This window comes from Arvicola amphibius, chromosome 12 (genome assembly GCF_903992535.2).
Source record: "Arvicola amphibius chromosome 12, mArvAmp1.2, whole genome shotgun sequence".
Lineage (NCBI taxonomy): Eukaryota > Metazoa > Chordata > Mammalia > Rodentia > Cricetidae > Arvicola > Arvicola amphibius.
The window spans coordinates 85,223,229-85,245,084 of NC_052058.2; the positions used below are offsets into that span (position 1 = coordinate 85,223,229).

The 21,856-nt window shown below is 40.3% G+C and overlaps 1 protein-coding gene across 6 annotated transcripts in view; it reads left to right on the forward strand.

Moving 5' to 3' along the window:
* The window catches only part of Ppp1r12b (protein phosphatase 1 regulatory subunit 12B), a 215,516-nt gene that overhangs the window by 98,992 nt on the left and 94,668 nt on the right, over nt 1-21,856 (forward strand). For all 6 annotated transcript variants that reach the window (XM_038348745.2, XM_038348737.2, XM_038348746.1 and 3 more), the window contains one exon: nt 18,320-18,410. In XM_038348745.2, the coding sequence (XP_038204673.1) occupies nt 18,320-18,410 (91 nt within the window). The remainder of the gene's footprint in view (nt 1-18,319; nt 18,411-21,856) is intronic.

Here is a 21,856-nt window from a genome sequence, read left to right on the forward strand (position 1 = left end):
TATAAAGTAGTTCTTTCTTCAGACCTACATGTAGTAGTGGCCGAGATGCCGTGCCTTGACTTTTTTCTCATCTACCAATTCATTTTCCATGTTCTTCATCATAATCTCATAAAATGGTTTCTGTTGTTTACTGAGAAATGACGAGAAGAGTGGCCATCGGTTTGTTGAAGCCACCAAAAGCCTTTTGCACAGGTGTTTAACAAGATGTGTCTGAGGTAGCTCCCCTGGCATGATTTGACCCACAGTTGAGTCCTTGCTATTTATCCATAGAAATCAAAGGCACCGTAAGTTGCCCGTGTGTTCCAAGAATTGAGTCAAGCTTCCACCATAGGTTGCTAGCATTCTCATTCTGGGCACTGAGGGCTGCTCAGGATGGCTGAGGGTAAGGCATCAGTGCTGTGGTGGGATGGCAGAATCCGTGCTAACAATTATTATGACAATTGACATATTAGATTCATGCTTTCAATTGTAATGACAATTAACTTCTTAGTGTCAGAAACCAGCTGATCTGTTCAAATGTGCCTGAAAGGGGGCGTGAAGATTAAAGAAAAAAATAGACAAGAGACAGAAAATAGGGTTGGGAGGGCATCCAGTGAATACTGTAACCACCCAAATTTATTTCTCATAGCCTTTATATACCCCAAGCAAAAGGGAAGAGCAAAAGACTTCCTTACCAGGATACAAGGAACAAAACATCCAGTTATCTGGCCTTGAGGATCAAGACCACCTAGTAACCTCACCTTAGATCAAACATCCAGTTATCTAGCCTTGAGGATCAAGAATAGGCTTGTTTCAACACCTTTTTATTGTATTCTTGAAGGATGAAAATTATTTACCATGTTCACCCAAGTGTGATGGTGAAAATCTTCAATTGTGTTTGTAGTTTGTATTTTGAAACATTTGAAGCAGGAACTGAAGAAGCTGTATTTTGTCAAAGCCATTTACTGAAGTTTATGAGACAGTGCTTATATTCCATCTGTGGCTTCTAGTCATCTTCTGTTTCAGCTTTGCATGGTTGATAGGTATTTCTCTGCTGCAATGTATAGAATGGATGCCCAACATCTCGTAGTGGTCCATTGTTGAGTTAAATGTCAGGTGCTCTGTGATCAATATGTGAACCTACTTTTCAAGTAAGAGTGCTGTGTATGTGTGTTGTAGTTCATAGTTTTGTTTTTCATATTTTCACACATTTCTTTAAGTTCTTGTTCATTATCTAGCCTGCCTTGGATGTCAGCTATTAATTACTCAGGGCTACAATTGAGCTCCTGATTCTCATGTGTGATTCTCCTGAGTACAAGTTCAAAGATAGAAGTTGTACCCCTAATGTGTGCTGTTTTCTTTTTTTTTTTAATATTTATTTATTTATTATGTATACAATATTCTGTCTGTGTGTATGCCTGCAGGCCAGAAGAGGGCACCAGACCCCATTACAGATGGTTGTGAGCCACCATGTGGTTGCTGGGAATTGAACTCAGGACCTTTGGAAGAGCAAGCAGCGCTCTTAACCTCTGAGCCTTCTCTCCAGCCCCCGTGCTGTTTTCTCAAATGTTTTAACAATCTTATATGTTAAAATGTTTAATACAGAAGAGCAACATCAAATATTTCAATTGTGGTTGTGGCTTGTATTGTGTGTATCCAAATCAGGATTTTCATCTATATGGTAGAGGTGTTATAAAAATAGGGTAACAAGCAATCAATCCTATATCTCATAACATAGCTTGATGTGCTATGGATTTGTGTATATTATTTTGTGCTCCATGCTCCTTCAGGTCCCCGTTAGTTACCTATTTGTAACTTCATTTTGAAGTACTGCCTTCTAAGGGATGCCAGATAATTTAATGGCAATGAGATTTATTTTTTAAAAAGTGAAAACATTTTTGTTGTATGTGTCTGTAATGTGATCAGGGGATTTGTAGGCCATAGCAGATCAGTGTAGTGTGGAGGACAACTTTGAGGGACCTACTTTTGGCCATCTTCATATGCTGATAATGGTCAGATTCCAGCATTGCACACACAGACATTTCCCACCGAGCTGTCTCATTGATGCCAAAGTAAGATTAGCTGAAATATTATATCAGTAAAATATTCTTTTCAGATTGTAAAAATATTGTCATCTAAGGATAGAGGAAAACAGGACAATTTGAGTAATAAATCATATTTTAAATAAAAAAAGAATAGGTTTGAACTCTTAAGTCAAGATGGAATGGGTTCAAATTTGTGGTCTTACAGATTCATGCTTCCAATTGCTATGACAATTGACATCTTAGATTCATGCTTTCAATTGTTATGACAATTAACATTTTAGATACATGTTTTCATGCTGGTCCTCCTCGTCCTTGTAGTTTTTTGGGAAGTTAACTTGGTTGTTTTAATGGTGTGAGTGGAAGAGGAGAAAATGCAGGTGGTAAGGTTAAGATGCAGGTATTTAAGATTACTGGCTTAGAATAAGCATTTCTTCACATTCTTAATTAATTTGAACAGGCATAAATATGTAAGGAACAAACCCAAGATTCAAGATAGTACAAGCTAATTAAAAAATTCAAGATCCAGGAAAGCTCTTATCTTTTAAAGATGAAATTAATATTGTGTCTTTATTCCTAAGTTGGGTGCTAATGATACACAGGTATTAGTTGTATTGTTTATCTTTTTATTTGTTTTAAATATTATGTAATATGAATTTTAACTAAATGAAAATCACTGTCCTGTAGTTAGGGCAGTTACCAAGAGAAGCTGGGTAGATTGCAATTTGGCCGACCTTTAAACAAAATGAAGACGCTCATGATTTGAAGTCTGTGTAAATAGGCTGTTGACTTACTACTAGATACGAACTTGCTCATAACCATAGCTTGATCCATAATGAATCCTAAATGAAAATAAATATTTTTTTCTGTATGTAAGGCAAGAAATTTTCTAGTTAATCTTTATGCTCAGAGGACCATTTTCTGGACAAAGTTGAAAATGATGCAAGCCAGGCAATTTTAAAGCCATGCTGATTGATCGTTTAGTTCTGCAAAGTAATTACTCTTTAGTTCCTTTTCCATTTTTACTTCACTTTGTTTGTTTGTTAAGATGGGGTCCCACCATATATGCCAAACTGGTCTAAAATTAGTGATCTTCCTGCCTGAGTCCCAAGTGCATACCACTGTACCTAGTCCTCATCAGTTTCTTTAAATTCTACTTATCTAGAACTTTTCTCCCAGTCGTCTTTATCCCATCCTTCTCTTCTGCTTATAGTTTATGTCTTTGCTTAGACCATTACTTTGCCCAAGTGAAAAACTGACATTTCCTGAGCATATTCTGCCTTCATCAACCTCTTTCTAATTGTCTGTGCAGAGCCTCCCCATCCCTGTAAAGGCTTTACCAATGTCCTGTTCATGTTATAAGAACTCCTTCATCCATTCATCCATCCATCCACCTCTCTCTCTCTCTCTCTCTCTCTCTCTCTCTCTCTCTCTCTCTCTCTCTCTCTCTCTCTTTCTAGCATTTCATAGTTTTTTCTTATATTTTATTATTTAAAATAATTTTTAGCCCTTACCACCTGTAACACTCAGGAAGATTACCCTGCACCTTACCTGGTGCAGCAGAACTGACCCTATTGATGGGCTAAGGGTGAACCAGCCTAAGAACATGAGCATGGGAGATCTGGCTCTGCCTCTCATCTGCCATATGATGGTTTGGGCAGAGGAGTATGTCTGCCCCCACCACCCCTGCAACTGTGGTGGGTGGGAGAGATGGCTCTGAGGTCATAAGAGTAGGAGAATTGTCCCTGCCCCACACCAGCTACAGCACACAGCACTCAGGAGAGTGGCCCTTTCACCTTTCCTGGGCATCACAGTAGAGCTGGCCCTGATGGTCCAGGTATGGGAGCACCTACCCTGCCGGCTTGAAAGCAGAACTGGCCCCTCCCCTTGCTCTTTGTTGGGGCTGTGTTGAAGAGCTCACCCTGTGGTGAGGATGGGGTTGGGGTGGGGTGGGAGGAGAGTTAGCAAGCTGACCAACCCTGTAATTGCCCAGGCCTGGAACCAGGGTTATGAGTTGGCCCCATCTATGATCAGTGGGGGCCACATAAAGGGGCAAATCTTGCAAACCCAAAGCTGCAGGATCTTCACAACAACAGGGCAACAACAGGATATTTAAGAGGCATTTCAGAGAGGGCCCAGCATGATAGTGTAGCAGAAATCAGAGGTCTCGAACCAGACCAATGAACACTTGCAAGTAAAGACATATGGATAAAAGGGGTTACTGTATGACTCAGTGTGTCACACTTCTGCTTCCACGCTGAGATTTTTCCTTCTTTTCTTTTTTCTCTTAAATTTTTTTCTGTTGGGGAGGAGGTTGCAAGGGAAGAGGGTGGATACAAAGGGACGGGGAAATGAACCGGATTGAGATGCATGATGTGAAAGACACAGAGAATAAATAAAAAGAAAGTTAACAAAAGAAAATAGTTTTTAAATTTAAATATATTTTGACTGTATTCTTCCCCTCCTCCAAGTCCTTCCAGATCCTTTCTCCCTCCCAGCCCACCCAACTTTTAAGTTCTTTCTAAACCATAACCCAATACCACAACAAAACCAAACACAAAAAGAATTAAAACATACTAAACTGTAACCAAAGTTACACACAAAAACTGTAGAGTCTATTTTATGTTAGTCAAATACTCCTTAATATGAGCCCTACCCTAGAGTGATTGATATACCCACTGTCACTCTATTGGAGAAAACTGGTTTTTCCTCTCCCAGCAGGTGTAAGTGACAGTTCAATTGTTGACCTTTCATTCATTCATTCTTAAAAAATAAAATAAGAGAAACCAAAAACTATCACATTGGAGTTGAACAAAACAAACCACCAAAATAAAGAGAGTCCAAGAGAAGGCTGAGATCCACTCGTTCACATACTCAGGAACCCCATAAAAACGCTAAACTGAAAGCTATAATATATATGCAGAGAACCTGGTGCAGACCCGTGTAGGCCCTGTGCTTGCAGCTTCAGTCTCTGTGAGCTCATGTGAGTTTTGCTCAGTTGATGTAGATAGCCTTGTTCTCCTGGTGTCCTCCATCCCCTCTGGCTCTTACTGTCTTTCCACCTCCTCTTCTTTCAGGGTTCCCTGAGCTCTGAAGGGAGGGAATTTGATGGCGAGATCTCATTTAGGACTTGAGTGTTCTAAGGTGTCTCACTTTCTGCACAGTGTCTGGCTGTGGGTCTCTATATTTGTTCCCATCTGCTGCAGCAAGAAACTTTCCTGATGATGGCTGAATAAGGCAATGATCTATGGATATAGCAGAATATCATTAGGAGTCATTTTATCACTACTTTTTTTTCTTTTGTAGACCATTATTATTTGGTTTTACCATAGGTTCCTGGGCTATCTAGTCTCAGGTTCTTGATAATCACCAAGCAGTGTTGGGTATAGGTTCTACTTTGTAGAGTGGGCCTTAGGTCAAATCAGTTATTGGTTGGTTACTCCCATAAGCTTTGTGCCATCATTGCCTTAGCTAATTTTTCAGGAAGTACACCATTGTAGATAATGGTTTTGGGCTGGCTTGGTGTTTAAGCTTCTCTTTTGAGCATGTGCAGAATATGTTCTTGTACCAAAGATGCTGAAACATAGAAGAAAAGGCTCCACTGTAGACACCAGCTTGACATCTCTGTCTTCAATAAGTTGTGTGAGTATTGTCTTCAGTAGTGGTGTGTAGTGTGAAGCGGCGGGGCTGCGTCCCGCCACCCAGGTCACAGCCACCGGCTAGCTTTATCCAAAATAATTACACGGAAGTCTTGTAGAGAACAGCCTGTCTTGGCTATAGCCTGGTTTGTTTGGAGATTCCCGGGGGCCCCATTGATCAACAACTCAATTAGATGTAACCCAGTTCCAGTACTGGAAGTTTCATTTGGTGACAAGAGATGGCCAGTTGGCTCTCTTTCCCCATTATTTGATGGTTTCACTTAGATCACCTTCATATATGTGTATATTTTAAGGAGTTTCTACTGTATTAGGTTTTCATACTATCCCTCAAATGGCCCTTAATTTTAGATGTCTCTTCCTGTGTTTCCTCCCACAGACCCCATCCCCCTCCCCCTCCCCGCTTGATCTTCCCATTCCGGCCCACCATGCATCCACAACTATCTTAGTTTCCTTTCCCAATGAGATCCTCGGGTTCCTCTGACCCAGTAGTTCTCATTCTCAACCTGTGGGTCACAACCACTTTGGGGGGGGTGTCAAGTGACCCTTTCACAGGAGTCATATATCAGATACTGTGCATATCATATAGTTACATTTTATACGGCTAGGGATGTTGAACATTTCTTTAAGTGTTTCTCAGTCATTTGAATTTCCTCTATTGAGAATTCTCTGTTTATATCGTGTTATTCGTTTCCTTGATATCTAGTTTCTTGAGTTCTTTATGCATTTTGGATATTAGTCCTCTCTCAGATATATAGTTGGTGAAAATTTCTTCCCGTTCTATAGGCTGTCTATATGACGTGTCCTTTGCTATGCAGAAGCTTTTCAGTTTCGTGAGGTTCCACGTGTTAACTGTTGATCATAGTGCCTGTGCTAGCAGTGTTCTGTTCAGAAAGCCTTTTCCTGCGCCATCGAGAGTGTCTTCATTTTAAATCTGCTGCTGACTTCTTTGTTCCCTAGCTCCAGGATGAAGCCAGAATTCTCTCCGCAGTGATCTTTTCTGTCACAGTTCTTAGGACTGATTTGACCAACTAAATGGTGTGCTGTATCACAGAGCCTAAGACATAGATGTTAGATCAATGTTTTTGGTTTTGTTTTTTTTTTGTAAATTACTCTTTTTTCCCTCATTTTTTTATTAAAAATTTCCATCTCCTCCCCTCCTCCTCTCCCTCCCCTCCCCTCCCTTCCACCCATACCCCCACTCCCTCCCTCACCTTCCTGGACTTAGGGGGAGTTGGGAGGACCTTGGACTTTTTTTTTTAAAAAAAATAAAATTGTAGTAATCTTTCCTGCCCTTAAGGTGGCAGCAGAGGAATGTTAGTCGATCTACTTGGATGTATGTATGACCTCAAAGATTCTAGTTTGTATTTGGGTTAATTTTCAAATGAGCACATCTCCCATATTCTATTTTAAGTGTTCTAATATAGAAAATACAAGTAGCTCCTACCACATGAAAGCCCATTGTGAATTTCCTGGTACTTCTTCAGAGGACAGCAACAGGTACAGGGTAAAACGCTCCCTGAATTGTAAGCAAGAAGCCTGCTTTACCTTTCCACAAAGCAGTTGATGCCTTCACAGGCAGGCTATGTGACCTGTTTAGTCTGGGTTTCTCCGCTGGCTAACCACTAACAGAATTGGGGAATATATAATAGTATTAAATGTCAAAAATATGGGATTCTAAGTTATCAGTGACTGTCTATTGGACATCTATGTGCGTGGTGTTGTATAGGTATAGTAGGAAAGGGATATTCCATACCTTGTACTCTCAGTATTTGGGATCTCTAATATACTCATTATCTCCTACAGTTCAACATTGTGTTCTAGCAAATATCAGGATTTCAGATAAAAACCAAGGTGAATGATGAAGAATAACATAGCCTGAATGGGCTTCATGGACGTGGAGTTTGAATCAGTTTTTAAATATATGAAAGGATTAAGTAGACTTAAAAATGAATGATTTTGAAAGTTTATTATATGCCCAGACCCTCTTTTATATGTAAGAATTAAAGTTCAGATAGATTAAAGAACTTTTGAGTTTTCAAAATAAGTATGTAAAAGCAAGGATTTAAAATCATACATTTAGGACTCCACTGTCATTCTTTGACTTAGCAGCATCACACAAAGGCATCTAAGAGCTTAAGCTTAGCTGGACCATTCTATACCATGAGCTTGATAATACAAGAAGCATGATGATGGGCTGGAGAGATGGCTCAGCGGTTAAGAGCACTGGCTATTCTTCTAGAGGTCCTGAGTTCAATTCCCAGCAACCGTATGGTGACTCATAACCGTCTGTAATGAGATCTGGCGCCCTCTTCTGGCATGTGGGCATATAGGCAGGCAGAATGTTGTATACATAATAAATAAATAAATAAATAAATAAATAAATAAATCTTTTTAAAAAAAAAGAAGCGTGATTATCAGTTCTCTTGGCGTCTTTAAAGGGACCATAATACCTCAAGGAAATGAGTATTGTGGAGCTGTCACTTCTGAAAACATGGCAAATGGAAACTTTCTATCTACTTTCAAATCTGGTGGGAAATGAAGGGCTTCTGTGACTCAAAGGAGAAGTTGCCTTGTACAGAGGATGCTGGCTATAAGAATTTTATATTTTGGCAGAGTTCTGGAGCATTGGGTGACATTTCTGTTTAAGAAGTACTTACAAATAGGGATTAGCTGACAGCAATGCCTGAATGGATGTTCCTGGCTTTTCTTTAAACAACACGCTTTCTTCCTCTGGTCTTAAGATAACTCTGATTCCCTTCCTCTTAGCAAGTTTCTGTCTTCTAACCTGAGGTGGGTAAGGTGGAGAGAGTGATTCACAGTCCCCATGCATTGGTACTGGAAATGGTCCGCTCATCACTGACATGTAAATAAAATGTAGTGATGCCTCAAGGATCCTTCAGGAACCAAATTCATTATAATGAAGCCAGTGGTGTTTAAAACAGCTCTTGTCATACATAATTAATAAACTATGGGAAGCAAAACCACAAGTTAGTTGCTCTCTGACAGAATACTCTTCACAGACGTGCCTTGACCTTGGAGGCACACTTCTTTCCCATCTTAGGACTCACCTCTGGTCCCACACTGCGCTCTGACGTTACCAATCTCACCGTTTTTAGCTGCTTGTCGGTCTTGAAAATGTCCTCTAATTTTAATTTATCCACTTCCTAGCTTCTTACTCACTCTTCAGCATACTAAAATAGAAATTCTGCTCCACCTGCCAATCGAGTGACATTGCTCTGGCAAAGGCCATGCCCTTAAGGATTTGATTCCATGGTCATCTCATCTTTTACCTTGAACTCTCAGCAGCACTTTATAAAGTTCACTGCTGTTTTTAAAAGTTGTCGTGGCCTCATACCATTCTTTCCTGGCTTCCTTTGCCATTCTAGTTCCTTCTTTGTGTCTTTTCAGTTCCTGTCTCTTCTGTAACATGCAAGCATCTTCCCTTGTCTTCCCAGGGTTCTCTATCTTTACCAGTGGCCTCAGCTGTCAGAGTTCTCTCCAGGGTCTCTTAGTACTCTTCACAACACATGTAAAGCAAAGGGAAGTGCTTGGCTTTCTTGCCTGACATGCCCTTGTTTTCCTTCCCCTCTGCCTGTCCCCCTTATTTCTTCATCTGTTTCAAGTATCACTACGGGCATTTCTCTTAGGGTTCTCAGGTCCCCTTGAGAAAAACCGTAGCAGCAAACCAAACTAAACCATATATCCCTCTGGCCTTTAAAACAGAGAAAGTCTCATTTTTTTTAAATGTTATCCTGCATATGTGCTACCAAATTGAGAAATTCAGAGATCAAACTAGAAGAGTTTGCTGACAGAGGACCAAAGCAAACACTTGCCAGAAGCCTTTTCCTTCTTAGCTCACTTTACCCTGTGAGAAAGTCCTCTCTTTTTCATTCTGTCTGGGGGTGTTGCCTAGTGGTGGAGTACCTGCTTGGCATGTACAAGGCCCTGAGTGTGAGGCCCATACAGCCAAAGCCAACATTCCTTCCATTCTCCCCTCTCCGCCGTCTGTAGTGCTCTCTGTTAACAACTCAGGCCTGTGAGTCATTGGACCTATGGCTTTCTTGCCCCCTTTTTTTTCCTCTCTCTCCAAGTTTGTGTTCTGCAGATATGGCCAGGTCCTACTTCAAACCAGAGACTGTGCCCCACAAAATGCCCCCCCTTTTTAAAGGAAGCCTCTTACTCCTTAGGTTCTGATCATTGCTCTCCTGTAGTGTTTCATTCCTCAGCCCCTCAAAGAACATCAGGTTTTCTCTTCAGAAGACTCTTTGCCATTTTTGCTCTTAAATTCTAATTATCACTGCGTACATCATCTCTCCTAAGATCCTGCTCAAGATCAGGCCTTCTTCATTTTTGTATATGGTGTCTAGGGTAAGCAAAACAAAAGGTAAGATGGGAAAATGTCCAGAAGGAATGGATGAACCACACACTACCAGCTAAACTAAGAAGTCATAAATTACCAAATGAAAAGGAAATTATGCATAATAATTTCCTAACTGCACATAACTGCACTAACCCAGATTCCATGTTTCATGCAGAGCCTTAATTCCTTTCACAAATTGTTTGGAGTACTCATTACAGAGTAGGCACAGTGTTTCCTGCTAATGTTGTAGTGACAGAGAATAATACCTCACTCTTAGGACTTCAGAGGGGTAGTTAGCATTGGATGAATGGAGCATAGGATCTCTGTTCACTAGACTTAAGCTCACCATTGAAATCTACAGTGGGGGACAGTGGCATTTGGCATGTGTTGGAGGGCACCTGTGCTTCCCATGTGATTACCAAGTATAGTCCATAAAGCTTTAGATATAAAACACAAACCCTGTTGTATATGGTAGGTCTCAAACTTGGGACAGGTCTGGCTAATTGAGGAACCTATTAATTAATATGTCAGAGTGGACTCTGGCCGCCAGTCTACCTCAGCCTCTGCCTATTACAGAGTCCTTCTGGCTGGCATCCCTCACAGGCACAGGGACTGGGCTGGGCAGTCCTTTCCCCAACTGTTTTTCCATATATAAACTCAGCCATATTTGACCTCTTGGTTGCCACTGCAGGTGCTTGGCTCCTGGCTCTGTTCTCCCCTTCCCCTTCTCCTCACACTGGCCCATTCAGTCTGCCCCATCATGTTCACTGTGGACTCTGCCAGATGCCCCTGTCTCTCCCTGGCTCTCTCTTCTATCTATAATAAAAACTTCAAACTCTTAGGAGTAGTCATGTCCTCTTTTTATTTATTTATTTTTTTGTTCAGTGTGTATTTTACTACTTAAAATGGTCCTTTGTAGATTAAAGGTCAGTTGTTTTTTTTTTTTTAAAGACAGAGTCTTATTCTAGTGCAGGCTAGTTTTGAACTTGTGACAAGACTTTTGCCTCTCTTGTGCCCCAGTACTGAGATTATAGGTGTGAGACACTAAATCTGGCTTAATTGTCTTTTTAAATCTAAAATTTTTTAACTATTAGCTTATAAAATATCCCACGATGACCATATTTTAATAAAACAATTGATATTCTCACCACCGGGAGGACTATTGTTAACATCTATACATATTTTATTTAAGTCATGTTATGTATGTTTTTTTCTTGTAAAGATTATTAAACATTTTAAGTGTGTAACCTGTCTATCCTCTGACAAGACCATATCCCAGTATCCTGCTAGATTTGCCTCAGTTCTTTTAAAATAAAACATTAAGAATGTGTTAAGTACTTGTGAGTCTCTCTTTCCTGCTTTTCCTTGACTCCCACTGTAGAAGCAGCCCACTTCTGAATTTGATATATGTGATTCTCAAGCTTGTTTTTACTACTGTTATTACTCATCTCTTTACATACATACACAATGCTTTTTACATGTTTTTATATTTTACATATATTGAATCATTCCTGACATTCTGAAACCTTCTATTTTCTCACATCATCATTTTTTTACACCTTTTAAATTTTATTTTTTTAGTTGATTTTATTGAACTATGCATTTTTTTCCACTCCCCTCTCTTCCTCTCCTCTTCCCTTCAACCCTCTCCCATGGTCCCCATGCTCCCAGTTTACTCAGGAGATCTTGTCTTTTTTCTACCTCCTATGTAGATTAGATCTATGTATGTCTCTCTTAGGGTCCTCATTATTGTTTAAGTTCTCTGGGATTGTGATTTGTAGACTTTTTTCCACTTTAAATGTTTGTTTTAGTTCATTACACGATTATACTATGATCCATTGATTACTATGCTAATGGACATTGAAGTGCTTTCTCTCTCTCTATCTCATAATACTAATGATAACACTGCTGTGTGTGCTCTTATTCATATTCGCTTGTATAAATATGCAAGAGTTTCTCATGGCTAGTTCTTCCTAAATGGGAATTCAGAGTCTAAATGGTACGTGCATATTTCTCTCTTGTTTATAACTGGGTTATATTTGAAACATTCTGTTAGGTTTTTCATTTTTTGCCCATCAAAGAAAGATAAGTACTTTCCCTCTTTTAAGCTGGCATTTTCTAGCTACTAGTGAAACACTTTGTCTTTTGCTCACAGACTTTTCTGGATTTCTGTTTCTTTAATTTTCTTGAATATGTATTTTGGTGATTTGACATTATTTTGTTGTTGTTTTAGTTGATTAAGTTCAGGTGTTTTCTCTTGTTTATCTGTAATACTTTTTAGTTTATCTTGTAATGGTTATGTAAATTTTATCATATAAATACTCCATAATTTATTTGCCATCTTCTTTTTAAGATTTGAGTTGCCAGGCAGTAGTGGCGCACGCCTTTAATCCCAGCACTTGGCAGGCAGAGGCAGGTGGATCTCTGTGAGTTTGTGACCAAGCCTGGTCTACAAAGTGAATTCCAGGGCAGCCAGAGCTATTATTACACAGACAAACCCTGTGTAATGAAGAAAAAGAAAAAAAAAGAAAAGATTTGATTTATTTCTATGTGTATATTATATTGTTGGTTTTCTTATTTTAACAGTCAAACGGTGATGATACCCTGCTCTATTCTGCATTCAGTGATAAGTGTTGGAGACAGTTGGTCAGGTCTCGATGGTATAGCCTGTAGGTATGCAGTAGAGCAGCATGCACTGGCCTTGCTGGCACACGAATCTGTCATTCTTGGCATCACTGTCACCTGCTGTGACCAGTGAACTAATTGTAAAGTGACCTACATAAGTAAAGCACTGGCTTTTGTGAAAGTGGCTTTGGCTCTTAACACTGGCATGCAAATGTTCAGAAGGAGAACTCAGGATTATACACTACTGACTGAAGGTAGGTCACAAACAATAGTCATGTTGACTGTGTACAGCAAAAAGGATTCTCTGAGCTTAGGTTAGTGCTGTAGAACTTGAAGACTAGAATTAGGTATCTGCAGAGTTTCTCTGTGAATGGCCAGGCAATAAACATTTAAGGCTTTGTTGTGTCTGCTCCATGTCTATAGTGCAGTGTGGCAGCAGTGGGTTCATAGCCTCGACTTGATGCTCATCTGTGACTGCCTGAACACTGCACTTGATCTTAACCAAAAGGCCGAGAAGTGATGACTGCCTGAACACTGTAGGGGGACACAAAATTAATTTTCTGGTCCTTTACTCCTAGAATGTGCTATATTCAAGGGCTGGAGTCTATAGTGTTGACATTTAGGGCCAGATAATTCTGCCTTTCCCATGGAATGGGACATGCAAAATTCTCACTGATAGCACCAGTCTAGAAGATTTGGAAATGTCCTCCTCCCTTCTTCTCTCTGTATCTGTCTTTCTTTTCTCTTTTTGGTTACTGGAGTGATAGTGTGGGTTCCTCTCTTGAACTTCAGCTCTGATATCAGTGTTGAATTCGAGTCCACAATGGCACATAATCCTTAGAATGCAGGAATACTAACCTGTGAGATCAGATCATACCTTAATATATAACATATGCTAGTGTGCTGGTCAGTTATTTGTCCAGTTGACACAGACCTAGACTGGGAAAAGGGAGCCTCAACTGAGGAATTGCTTCCTCAGATAGGCCTGTAGACATGTATGTGGAACATTTTTCTGATTGATGAGGGCCTGTCCCACTGAAGACAATGCCACCCCAGGGCAGATGGTCCTGGGTTGTATAAGAAAGGCAGATGAATGAAGGCCTGGGAGCAAGCCAGTAAGCACCATTCCTCTGCAGCCTCTGCTGTAGTTCCTGCTTCAGGGTTCCTGCCCTGACTTCCCTAGATGTAGCCTGTGAGCTAAATAAACCCCTTCCTCCCCAAAATTGCTTTTGGCCAGTGTTTATCCCAACAGCAGAAAGCAGACTTAGATGTGGAAATCTTTCTGATCTCAGGTAGCTTCTCACCTGAGAAGTGTTTGTCTTTGCATTCCTGTCATGTATTCTTTTTATCTGTCTCTTTTCCTCTCTTGGTATGTGCCAGCTGGCTGGGCCCAAGCCTCCAGTGAGGCAATATTTACAGCTCACTTGGGTGGATGCTGCAGCTAGGGTAGTCCAAGGGCAGATGAAATAGCATCCACAACGGGAATGCTGCACCTCTCTGCTCTGCCTTCTTTCAAATAAGAAAGAATTCTCTTCCTTCCCCCTCTGTCAAATGACAAGAAGTATTGATTGGTTTGGTACAGTATATAAAATATGCATATAATGGAATGGTATTTTGGGAACTATTTGCAGCATTGGCTTGCTGAGCCCCAAGATTTTACCCTCCTCCCTTTTCCTTTTCCTCCTTCCTAGTAGCAGCTTCTTAGCAAATTGCAAGCTCTGCCTCTGGCTTGCTGGGTAGCAGTGGCAGTGCAGGCTTTCTCTAGTTTCCAAGGGAGACGAGTGCTGAGCCTGCAGTGCTTCCCAGAAGCCACTACCTTTCTTGCTGTTCATCTCCATGCATGTCTTGACCTTCATTCTGCTATGCAGACCTGCACAAGGAGGTAACAGTCTGTTTTCTTGGTGTTCTCTGTGTCGAGGGGGGCAAAGGGAAAGTCGGGTGGTATGGGTAAAGGCATATGGACACAGCAGAGTATAAATACTGAAATTAGAAAAAAAGGTTGCTCTGAGATACTCTGATCTGTGAACATCTTTCTGTTTGCTGTGCCCATGAATACCCAACGGTGGGAGCCCTGGTACTAGCTCGTAAAACTAAAAATTACTACATATAAAAGCATAATGTTATAGTAATATTGCCAATGGGAAGCACAGAAGAAAAATGAGAACTTGGAGGAAAAAATGTAATCAATTGCTCTCAAACACTATCTTTATGAATTCTGTTAGGTGTGTGTTTTACACATTTAAGGAGAGAGCTGAGAATATGCCTTTTCAGTATATGCTCAGGACTCCAGAGCTGTGCTTCTGAGTGTCATAGTCAGTGCTTCTTTGTGACTATTTAAGTCTAATGACAAAGTTCAAAGTGATGTCCTCTTCGCACTAGCTACATTTAAAATAGTAGCTACATAATGACTACTGGCTTCTGTATTAGACTGGATATTGAACATTTCCATTGTTATACAAAGTTCCATTGAAGGAACTAAAGAAAGAGACCAATAGAATATGGGAAACTTTGTACACTCAACATCTGAATCACAAATTCTGAATCTATGTATTTAACCAACTCTGGCTTGAAAATATTCAGGAACAAAAAATATATCTGTATTTAACATAAACAGATAACTTTCTCTTGCCATTCCTTAGCTAACATCGCATAATCACCAGTTTCTCAGCACTTACATTTTATTGGGCAATAGAAGTAAACCAGTGATGTTTTACGGTGTATATTTAAAGAGGATGTGTAAAATATTTGTAAACTCTATATGATTTTATATAAGAAGCTTGAGCACTCATAACTTTGGACATGAGAAGGGGTGCTGGAACCAATCCCCCAGAATATTTAGAGATGACTGTATATGGCCAGACCAATGAGTAGACTTTTAGCAAGAAGGACTTTTGTCTACATTCAGCATAAATATGGATTCACTATGGTTACAGATGACTGAAGTCTTTACCTACCTCTTTATTTTGTGACTAAAAATACTAACATCCTAAGAGATTGAAGAAGAACCCAGCAGTCTTTTTTACTCTTGTTCTAAAGTGTAGGCCTCCCGTTCCGTCCTGCATCAGGTAACAGCTGACTGCAGAGCCAGTTGCATCCTCCGAGGGAGAATCTAATCCCTCATGTATTTTTATGGTTTGTTCACAGCAGTCTTATAACATACTGAGAGCAACTTCTGTAATGTAAAAGCCAGACTGTTCAGTATGGCAAACTTTAGGGAGATGTCGGGATGCGAGGAAGGCCAGGGCACCTCCATCTACTCACTCCTGCTGCTCGAGGAATTGGAGGAAGACATGTCTTGTAGCTGGAATGTCATCATGCTTTGGGAAAGAAACAAATGTCTTCACTGTTGACTGAAGTGGGGCAAGTTCAGGGTGCGGGAGAGCATCTGATAATGTCTTTTGGTGATGACCTTGTGATCTTGACTATTTTAGTTATCATCTCTACCCAGAATCTCAGAGCTAGATCAAATTTTGAAGTCCTTTAGGCATTGGTCTGCTAAAATAGCTACTACGACTTGCAGTGGTGGTGCGCTCTGGAGTCACAGGCAGGCGGATCTCTGAGTTCAAGGACATCTGGTCTACAGCGTGAGTTCCAGGGCTACACAGAGAGACCCTGTCTCAAAAAGCAAAAGGAAAGAAAGTGAAAAAGAAAGTAAATGCTATAGAAATTAGGATTTATTATAAGGATTTTATGAAAAATTGTCTGCTACCAAATTAAAAAAGAGAGAATTCCCTAAAATACAGAATTTTTGTTTTAAAAACAAAATATATAAATAAGTCTAACTATTACAGAATTTGAATATTTTATTTAAAAGTTTACTCCAAAGAACACTAGTTCAGATAACTTTTATTGATGAACTTTTAAAATTATGTAACTGAAATCATACATATTACCATTACAGAATATAGGCCAGGAGAGAATACTTCCAACACATATACCCTTAACTCACAAAGCTGGCCACTATATCTCGAGAAGGGAAAAATCGAAAGTCACATTCCTTTTATGACTGTGAGTGTAGAAATCTTGGTGTGTGTGTGTTTGAGACAGGGTTTCTCTAACAGTCCAGGCTGACCTGGAACTTGCTCTGTAGACCAGACTGGCCTTGAACTCACAGAGATCCGCCTGCCTCTCAAATGCTGGGATTAAAGGTGTGTGTCACCACTGCCCAGCTGAGTAAATAGTAGTAATAAATTTTAAAGTATTACTTAAATAGTAGTAATGCATTTTGGGCTGGGGAGTGGCTGAGCTGGTAAATGTGTGCCATGTAAGCATAAGGTCTTGGTTTTGGATCACCAGTCTAGCACTGGAGAGGTGGGATGGATAACTCCTCGGGGCTGGCTAGCCACCTAGTCTAGCTGAACCTGTGAGCTTCAGCTTCAGTGCAGAACCTTGTCTCAAGCAAAGTAAAGTGGAGGGTGATGAAGAAAGCCACTTGTCACTGACTTCCGGCTTTCACACCCACCTGGAAGTACACACATGTCTGCACACTTCTATCCTGAGCTGACTGTGTGGCTCAGTGATAGAATCCTTGACTAGCATGTATGCACAGGCACAAAAGCAAAAGTAAAATGTAAGCATAAAACCTGGGTCCTTTTGTTTGAAACTTTAAGAGTTTTAAATAAAAATCAATGTGATTTTGCTCTACAAGCACGAGGGCCTGAGTTAAAATCCCTAGCGCTCACATAAAAGCTGTATTGGCACACAACTGTAGTCTCATCACTGTGGATGCAGGGAAGGAGGTTTGCCAGATCTTACGGTCAGCCTGTCTAGCCAAACCAGAGAGCTCCAATTTCAGTCAGACTTTATCTCAAAAGATAATACAGATTAGCTAAGGAGATACCTCTGTGAATAAAAGTGTTTACCACACAAGTGTGAGTATCTATGCTTCTCAAACCCCCAGAACGCACATAAAAAGCCAGATATGTAGTAGCTCATCTGTAGTCCAGGTGGCTCTGTGGGGAGATATGAGGTGGAGACAGGAAATATGCAGTGGTAGGCAAGCCTGTCTCAAATAAGGTAAAGATAAGGAATGATGTTCAAAGTTGTCCTCTAACCTCTATACATATACTGTGGTATGTGTGCACAATGAGATGTGCACTCCTGTACATTAGTGTTCACTTGCACACACACACACACACACACACACACACACACACACACACACAGAGGAGAGAGAGAGAATGATGAAGACACTTGAAATCAACCTTTAATCTCCATGTGAACATGTGAAGTGCCTACAAAACCTTAACCTGATTTCTATAAGAATAGAAAGCTTTAATTTGATGAGTGGTGTCTAAAGAAATTTTACAGTCAACATTCCTTTTAGTGGTAAAGTACTGAGAGCAGGAACTTAATATCACCACCTCTCTAGCATGGCCTACAGTTCCTGGTCAGAACAGTAAGGTAAGAAAAGAAAACAAAAATTGTAAAGTTAAGAAAAGAAATAAAATTCAGTTCTCTCTTTACAGATGGCACACTTCTGTATGAGTGGTGGTACATTTACACATACTTTGAATGCTGTAAGAGCATTTACTGATGGCGTATAGCATTCTTGCCCTTTTGACCTTTAACGACATTTGTTTTAAGCGTGTGGAGTGTCTTCATTCCTGCGGTGCATGCAGCAAAGGTGTTACCTGCTGTTTTCTCCTCCCTAGGTCTTATCTGACTCCTGTCCGGGATGAGGAAGCGGAGTCTTTACGGAAAGCACGCTCCAGACAAGCTCGGCAGACGCGCAGGTCTACTCAAGTAAGCATGACTTCCCCACACCCCAGTGTTCTTTTGTCTTTCTGCCTTTCCAGTGGAAGTATGTGTTGAAAATATGAAAATGAATGCTTTTGTTCCAGCCAGTTCATTGTAACTGTCAGCTGTCTGCGGCTGCACTGTATAGAAGCAGATTTATAATGTCTACCCACTCTCACCTCCGTTCCCCCCAGCTTTGCTTAGGAACTTTAAGAAGCCTTGTAGTCCTCTACACGTGGAGAATCTCTAAGGAAATTGATAGCGGTTTGAAAAATGTTAAACATAGAGTTTCCATTTGATTCAGTACACACAGTCTATTCTATACTCTTAGATAAAAACATCCTCACATAAAAAACTTTTATAGAGAATTATATAACAGAATTAATCAAACTAGCCAAAAAATAGAACTAAGCCAGTAATGTACTCCACAATAAGCAGGACTATACTGTTATAAGTATATGTTCATTAACCAGTGAATGAACAAAATATACCATGTACATACAGTGAAGTATTATTTGGAATTTAAAAGTGAGGTTCCAGGGGCTGGAAAGATGCTTCAGCAGTTAGCACTTGTGACTCTTGGAAAGGATCAGAGTTTAGTCCACATCTCTCCCACCAGGTGGCTCACAGCTGCCTGTACCCCCAGCTCCAGGTGATCTAGCAGTCTTGTCTGGCCTTCCTTGGGCACCTACATACACATACACAAACCCACAGACAGACATACCCACAAATAAAAAAAATTAAAGTAGTTACAATTACAACATGCATGAACTTGGAGAACACATCAAAGTGAAGCAGTCCAGGCACAAAGTCCATTTGTTATATGAGTTCCTTGTGTAGTATATCCAAAATGACTCAGCCAGAGAGGTGTGGGGTAGGATTAATTAATGCTTGGGCAGCAGGGAAGAAAGATGGGAAGGACCTTGTTAGTGGGCATGGTTTCTTTGGGCGGTGATGAAAATGTCCTGAAAATAGATAACAGTAATAGTTGAAAAACTCAGTGTATTCTAGAAATCATAAGCTCACATACATTGAAAAGAAGAATTCTGTGATATATGAGTTATATTTTAGTTACAAAAAAAGGTCTTTTATAGGAGCTGTATAAGCAATTTAAGGAAGAATCTGAGGTACCTCACACTTTCTTGCAGAGACAGAAGTGGTAGGCAGAGGATGTTTGCCAAGCCGGGAAACCAGAAGATTAGTTTGGAAGCTGTTCATAGTAGTCCCACCTGAAAATATCAGGGGCATGGCTTCAGATTGTAATGGTCATGAGAGGAGGAAAGACTTTGAGTGTGGTATTGAAGGAGGCCAAGAAAGCCTGTGAAACAGAATAAAAAGGAACTTGCAAAGTAATGTGAAGAGAACCAGACAACAGCAGTGGCATTCAAAATGAACAAGAAATAAGTATGTAGCAGAAAGGAGACACTCAACAGTTGTAATTAGATGGTACAGAAGTCAAAGGAAAGCCGATGACTGGGAACAATGTACACAGCAGCACAAGATTGCTTCTGTCTTTCCCGGCCCTCCCAGAATGGTTCAGGAATTATGCCTTCACTTTTGCTTGATGAGTGTGTGTCTATTCTTCCCATAGAATCCATCTTCCATGAAGCCCATGACTATTTTTTATTCTCATTAATATGCATTAGAAAACTTACCCATTTCCCCATTTTTAAGTTTATAGTTCAGTGTTATTAATTCCTGTCACCACTGTACAACTCCAGAACATTCTTCATCCTCCCAAACTGAAACTCTGTATTCATTAAGCAATCACCCTATGCAAGCAAGCAGTATTCTGTTTTCTGTCTCTATGAATTTGACTCCTTTGTGAATCTTACATAAATGAAGTCATATACTACGTGTCTCACTTGTTTGGCTTTCTTGTAACATAATGCTAGGCTTCATTCATGTTGTCCATATAGCATCATTTTATTTTTAAGGCTGTATTATATGCCACAATTTGTTTAGCATCCACCTTTTAGTAGACATATGACTACCGTAATAATACCACGGTGCAAATGGCTGTCCACACGTCTCCAGACCCTGCTTTCAGTCCTTTGAGGTATAGCATAGAAATATGTGCTGGCTTGTATGATGGTCCTATTTTTAATACTGAGGAGATGCTTACTGTTCTCATAATAGTTGCTCTGCTTTCCACTCCTGTCAGCACCCACAAGCATCCTCATTTCTCCAGCTCTCTCCCAATATTTGTTTTATAATTTGGGAATTTTTAATATAGTAACCACTCTAGCGAATGTGAAGCAGATGAATGAGGATAATTTTTTTTTTTTACTTTTTATTTTGTTGTTGTCATTGTTTGTGTTTTGAGGCAGGGTTCTCTGTAGCTTTGGGGCCTGTTCTGAAACTAGCTCTCGTAAAGCAGACTGGCCTCGAACTTAGGGATCCGCCTGCCTCTGCCTCCCGAGTGCTGGGATTAAAAGCATGCAGCACCACTGCATACCTGAATACATTTTAATTTTTTTTCTGTGGAATGCTACACATGTGGAGGTCAGAGAATAACTTTTGAGAGTCATTTATCCCTTTCTACCATGTGGGTCCCACATCCTCTCATGTCTTGAGGCTTGGTGGCATGTACCTTTACTCACTGGACCATTTCGGTAGCCCACTGGTTATATTTCTACTATCATTTCCCCTCAGTGTATGGTGGATGAATAATCAGAATATGCATTCATATGAATATATAATTGAATATATCAATGAGTGAAAAATAATGGTGGGGAATATAGACTACTCTTAAGTGGTTTTAAATTTATTTATGAAGAGACAGGAAAAGGTAGCTGGAGAAAGACACATAATTAAAAGAGGAAGAGCCAAAGATATGTGAGTATTTTATAATGAAACCATGCTTGTAATCCCAAACACTTAGAAGGTAGAGGTAGTAGAAGCAGGAATTCAAAGCTAGCCTCAGCTTCATAGTGATTTAGAGGTCAGCCTGGGCTACATACATAAAGACCCTGTTTTTAAAAAAGAAATCTTGTAGGAAAAGACTCTGTAGAGAGATCCAAGGTCCATATCAGCCTCTTCAAAATGAGTACATGACTTTTGAAAATATTTGTTAGATTTCCAAAGGAATCTTGGGTCGTCCAAAGAAAAAATATTCATAATCATGCAGCTCCTTAATATTACAAATAATCCAGCCTCTTACTGCTTCCCTCTTTTTCACTGACCTCGTTCTGCTCCCACTCCCTTCACCTTTGCTACGCTGCCGAGAGCCACTGCATCATCCCCAGGCTCTCCTATCCCTGAGTCTGTGGACAGGCTCCTGCTAGCTATGCCTTTTACCCCTCACTGCCTTCCAGAGCAGCACTTATTGAGGTCAGGGAACAACTTTTCACATGTTAGTCATTGCCTTCTTGTTTGAGGCAGGGTCTCTGTTCACCACTGAGCATACCAGGCAAACTAGCTTAACAAACTTCTGGGGGCTCTCCAGGCTC